This window comes from Triticum aestivum, chromosome 7A, assembly GCF_018294505.1.
Source record: "Triticum aestivum cultivar Chinese Spring chromosome 7A, IWGSC CS RefSeq v2.1, whole genome shotgun sequence".
In the NCBI taxonomy this organism is placed as follows: Eukaryota; Viridiplantae; Streptophyta; class Magnoliopsida; order Poales; family Poaceae; genus Triticum; species Triticum aestivum.
Window position 1 is genome coordinate 4,797,274 of NC_057812.1, and position 5,825 is coordinate 4,803,098.

The following is a 5,825-nucleotide window of genomic DNA, read 5'->3' on the forward strand; positions in this document are numbered from 1 at the left end:
AATAGTTCTTGCACTCGGTCAGGCCCTATGGCAACATATTCTCCGTCGACCTTCGTGACACAAACAACATGAGCAAGAACAAGGGCATCGAAGAGTTCCACCGCATCACGCATAGTCGCTATGAGTATGTCAAGCCGGAATGGTCCAAGCTCTCCATCGACGACCCCCATGCCCAGCGAAACGGCATGCTCGTGTACATTGGTAGCCTCGCTTTTGGGGGTGGCGCACCCACGGTAGAAGTTCGTCGCTTTGAGGGACGAATGAGAGGGCTGGTACAACCACATGTCACCATCCAAGGACATGCTACTAGTCTAGTCTTCCATATCGCCTTTTCGCTATACTAGCAAAAGGGCCCGTGTGTTGCAGCGGGAGAAAAAAAATCATAATCTCCAATGGTCATGATCACATTTTGCTGCACCGAGATAGAGTATCACTCTCAATTTCGTGAAATCATGAAGTTTTTTATACTTGTGAACACATTTGAAATCATGAACATTTTTCAAATTCATGAAAACTTTTCTAAAATCAAACATGTTTTGAATTCATGAACATTTTATACTTTTCCAAACATTTTTTAAAATTGTTAACATTACTTTAACAATTTTCCTGAATCGCTGAACATTTCTAGAATAGACAAACATTGTTTTGGAAATTGGTGGAACAATTTTTTGAAATTTATGAACATTCTATTTATTTAGGGAACATTTTTTAAAATGCATGATCATTTTTTGAATCTCCAAACATTCTATTAATGAATAAACTATTCTGTAAGCCACGAACAGTTTTCAAATTTTTATGATATTTTTCCGTTCATAATTTTTTTGAATTGGTAAAATTCTGTTCAATTTCATTAACCTCTTTTAATACATGAACTTTTAAAAATCACGATTTGTTTTTATTACCCGAACATTTGTTTTCAAAATTTCAAACATGTTTTGAATAAGCAAACATCATTTTATTAAATTTTGAATTTTTCCTGATTCCACAAATATTTTATAATTTATTAAACATGTTAGTTTAAAAAAAATCGGAAATATTTTAAGTCCAAAATATGTAAAGTAGGAAAAAGAAAAAAAAATAAAAAAACGAAATTAAAAAAACAGGCTGCCTGGACATGGGCCGGCCCAAGCCGGCGCCCTGCGTTTCTCCTAGCGCGCAGAGCGTGGTATAGGAGGTCCCCTGTGTGAATCTTTTTTTATCGCTTATAGATGCATTGGTGGGTAATATTTTGTAACTCTGAGGGCAATTTTTGTGATGTACCGCAAGAACCAATAGACCCTTTATTATTATTATTATTATTAAGTATATTAGATTGCTTGTCGACCTAAAACAGTTTGCGTCCAACCATTTTTTTCATTGTTTGCTTCAATGTATATTTACTACTGAGACTTCTTTTAGTATATTGTTTGTAATAATACTGCTCAAGAATATAGTTATTTCCGAAAATAACATATGTTTTAATTCTCGATTTGGCTCGGGTGGATGGGAACACTTTTGTCCCAGGAAGTACACAACTTGAGCAAGTTTCTAAGAAGGATTGAATGCAAAGAAATAATCATTTTAATAAGATACATTTAACCCCATCTGTTCCGCAATTTGAGCCGACCGGGAAAACATGCCAGCTGGTTCAAAAATATAACCGATTGTAAGAATACTCTTTTAATTTCCCAATCAGTTTGAGACTTTGAGCATATAAACCGACTAAAAATATTTTCTATCGGTTGAAAGGGCAATTGTGTGAGGGGTTTGTTTTTCTTATCAGGCTTAGTTTTTAAATCAATGGTAATAATTTTCTAGAAACAAATAGGGACAGAAAGGCCAAAAAGAATTAATAGATGTTTATATACCGTAGTCTTAAAAATATTATGCTTCAAACAGACATAACACATATGTTCATGCCTCAAGGTCTCCAGGAGTGATTGGATCTTCTCTTCCTCACATGGCAAGGAGATAGACATGACCAAGAGAGACATCCTTAACTCAGGCTCGTTCACCATCTTCATGGTCCTGGCAAGTGATCCCACTGTAGTGTGGGCGATGAAGAGCCTGGATATCATCGCGAGGTACTTGAACCCGTTCTGGAGGAAGAAGATGACCGAACACCAAAGACCTTGATGTAATTTGTTTGTTTTATAAAGTGGTGTATATGTTGATATTCGATACAAAATAAATTGTTGATGATTTGATCAATAGGTCTGAGGCCTTCTTCGAACAAGAAAACCTCAAGAATAGTTATTTTTTGGTTTAGAAATTAGTCTTGCCAAATTTCAACCGAGTGGGATTTGGTTATGTCTCGGTCGATGCTATATTCATGGGATTTTACATTAAGGTCCATGCAATTTTTTCTTCTTCGGTTTTTCCCTTTTCCTTTCTTACATGTTATGTTACTTGATCAAGGTCTCAGTCGACTGAGACCTAGCCAAACCTTTCAAAATTAGCTAAATGGTCGCCGCTGTGGGCGCCCTGACCATGTGTCATTGACAGTAGTGCGGCATGTAGACGATCACAACCAATAACCATTGTTCTACGAGAGAATTCCTTATTTGACCCTTTCTTAAATTTTGCTTCTCTTTTTGGCCCAAAAAACTTTTTCCTTCCTTTCTTGACACTTAAACTTCATTTTGTTCCCTGTGTGACACTTTCATCCATTTTTCCATCCGGTGATGTTAAATGGCATGTAGAAAGACAATTTTGCCTCTGGTGGCAGTATGTCAGCAAAAAAATGATGTGAACATGAATGGATGAAAGTATTGCGCGTTTGAGAGCCCACGTTCAAATATTCATATCCACCACCGTCCAGACTTGTTGCAGCTCCATCCGCAAAGAGGCCAGCAGCAACCAGCACCACGCACCCATACTCCTACACACCAAGCATGCACAGAGACTCAGCAACCACGCATGCATGCAAGCGGCAGCAAGCACGCGTGCCGGCGACGGTGGCAGCAACAGCGGGCGGCTGCTGTCGGTTTTTCCTTAAAAAAACAGAACATGATACTGCACGGATACCAAATATATACGTATCACAATACAATGCCGTATGGGATGCATGGGCGTATCGGCGACATATTATACGCAGACATGCTGATCCTGGACGTAGTGGTGCTTCAGAGGAGCTAACACAGTACGTGCAAGCAAGCACAAGAAGCAACGAAGCTAGCAGCTTGATTGATTTTGTTTGGAACAGTACACACTCGTCTAGCACCTTATGCCACCGGTAGAAGCTAGCTCTTAACCGATTGGATTTGTCGTCATTGTTCTTTTTATCCTGCAAAAAAAAAAGAATATGTCGTCAATGTTTCACTCATATTATAATTATTATTGTTCTTCCCCGGCAATTTTTTTATGATTAGACATATAGTACTATTTTCTGTTTATTTATTTAATAATGGCAAAATGTATGTCACATTACCTCTGTGTTTGCATGTAAATAATCTGGTCATATACCACATTAGGGGTAAAACAGTTTTTTTAGGTCAGACTTAACTCCATTACTAGCCAAAACTGATCAAAGTGTCACATAGGAAAAAAATAAAATAAAGTTCAAGTGTCAAAAAAGAAGAAAAAGATTTTTGGGGCAAAAAAGGGAAGCAATATTTAAGAAGGACCAAATAAGGAATTCTCTCTTGTTCTACCGAGTGGTAAGTGAGTGGAAAGAGTGAGACTAATTAGACACTGACCATGGATGATGAGATGCCCCTTTATTCATTTCAGCTCACGATGAAGTAAATTAAGCGCCAGGTTACAACCATGAAGATAAAATGAACGGAAAACGTAGCAGTAAATTGATTGATGAAACAAACATAGCAGTAGGAGTAGATCGAGTGATGAAATGGAGTAGCTTGTTTTCTATTTCGTCGGCGGGGCGACGAGCTTCTCGATCTCCTGCAGGGCCTGGATGGCCACCTTGATGTAGAAGGCGATAGGAGCCGAGATGGCGGCCAGCGGGTTGGCGGCCATCTCCTCCTTGGCGTCGTCGTCGGCGGACGGCAGCGGCGCCGTCGGGTCCTCCTCGAACTTCTTGGCCTGCTCCAGGTACGTGTCCATGCGCGGAGTGGCGAACAGCCGCACGGCGTCCATGTCGCCGCCCCTGGCCGCGTACCGCTGCCGGCCGTGCGACGTCTCCGAGGCCAGCGCGTACGGCCGCCCCTCCGCCTCGTACAGCTCCTGCGTCTCCATCAGGTCCAGCAGCTGCTGCAGCTCGGCCCGGAGCATGCCCACCAGCTTCTCGCCGTCGTTCAGCACGATGTCCTCCAGCGCGTTCTGCGCGTCCGCCAGCTTGTACCGCGCCTCCTCCAGGTTCTTCCCGTCGGCCATCTGCCTCGCCTCGCCGATCGCGCCGGCGTGCTGCCGACGCGCCATCTCCGCCAGCACCGCCTGCGCCTTGCCGCTGGTGGGCGGGTCGGCGGGCGCGTCCGGGGAGCGGGGTATCACGATGTCCTGCGGGGTCTGGCCCTGAGGGCTGCCCTGCACGGTGTAGCTGTGCTGGGCCTCCGCCACCAACCCGTCGTACGCCGTCGTCAAGGTGCTCTCCAGGAGCTTGAGGTTGATGGCCACCTTGCGGGTCTCGCCGCTGAAGAGGGTGCCGAACTTGATGGTGATGACGCCCGTGTTGCCGTCGGTGGTCTGCGTGTAGTCGGTCCCTGGCGCCACCGTCATGGTATCCAGGTCCGGGGCGCTGGGATCTTCCGCCTTGGGCGTCAGCGTCAGCTGCACGTCCTGCGCGACGATGGTGAGGAGCCCGCCGAGGAGCTGCGAGAAGGGCGCGCTCACGTTCCCGCCGTCGGGCACCGAGTTGAACGTGCCGCCGGGGGACTTCTTGGCGACGTCGCTGAGCAGGGCGTGGTCGGCGTCCTTGCCGAAGCCGAACGTGTAGACCGCCACGTTCCCGGGATCGACTTGTCTGGCATCGCCGTCGCTCTGCTGGCCGTCGGACATGAGGAAGATGTTGGGCGTGCGGGCTTTGGTGGTGGCGCGGCCGGCGATGACGGCCAGGGCGGTGTCCAGCCCGGCCTTGATGTTGGTCCCGCCGTTGGCGACGAGGCCGTCGACGATGGACTTGAGGTCGGTCTGCGCTTGCTGCGTGACGGAGCGGAGCGGGCAGTGCCTGTTGGCCGAGCTGGCGAAGGAGATGACGGAGAGGCGGTCGACGGGGGTGAGCTTCATGATGACGAACTGCATCGCCCTCTTCATGCTCTGGAGCTTGTCGCCCTGCATGCTGCCGCTCACGTCCAGCACCGCCACCAGGTCCAGCCCTTCCCGGACGGCCGTCGACGAGGTGGCGTTCAGCTCCACCACCGCCGTCACCGCGTCGGCCGTCAGGGCCGCCGCATCCTTGCTGTACGTCGGCGTGCTGATCGTCACCAGGCCCTTGGTGCTGCCGACATTAGAAGCAGGAGGCTTCTCGTCGTCGTTGAACGCCATTGTTTCCAATGAGCTAGCAGAGCAGAGCTCAGCTCACACACCAAGCAGCTAGCAGCTTTTGCTTCTGTTTCTCGTGTGTTATTGGACGCGCATGCACACCATTTTATATATACCCTAACCTAGCTAGCTAGCAGGGTTCTTCGTTCTGAAACTAATTTTCGTGATGAATTATACCGTATACTAGTGTACAATAAATTCCAAATTCAAATATATTTTACTACCAGCTACTTCCTCTGTCCCATAATATAAGAGCGTTTTTTACACTAATGTAGTGTCAAAAACATTCTTATATTATGGGACGGAGGGAGTAGTACAGAAAAGTAAACATCACATTTCTAAGAACACTTTAGCTACCTGTAAGTTGCCTAAATTTTAAATTTGGTTCAGTCGATTTTGTGGCCGCT

The 5,825-nt window shown here is 46.0% G+C and overlaps 1 protein-coding gene across 1 annotated transcript; it reads right to left on the reverse strand.

The window, feature by feature from the left end:
- Positions 1-3,679: 3,679 nt before the first annotated feature.
- LOC123149352 (E3 ubiquitin-protein ligase WAV3) lies at positions 3,680-5,517 on the reverse strand. The gene has a single exon (XM_044568995.1). The coding sequence runs from the start codon at positions 5,419-5,421 to the stop codon at positions 3,847-3,849; it is 1,575 nt and encodes a 524-aa protein (XP_044424930.1). The 5' UTR covers positions 5,422-5,517; the 3' UTR covers positions 3,680-3,846.
- Between the last annotated feature and the right edge of the window lie 308 nt (positions 5,518-5,825).

What these genes read in the sequence shown, in the direction of transcription:
- LOC123149352 (XM_044568995.1), bottom strand. Translation starts at nt 5,421, where the DNA reads ATGGCGTTCAACGACGACGAGAAGCCTCCTGCTTCTAATGTCGGCAGC.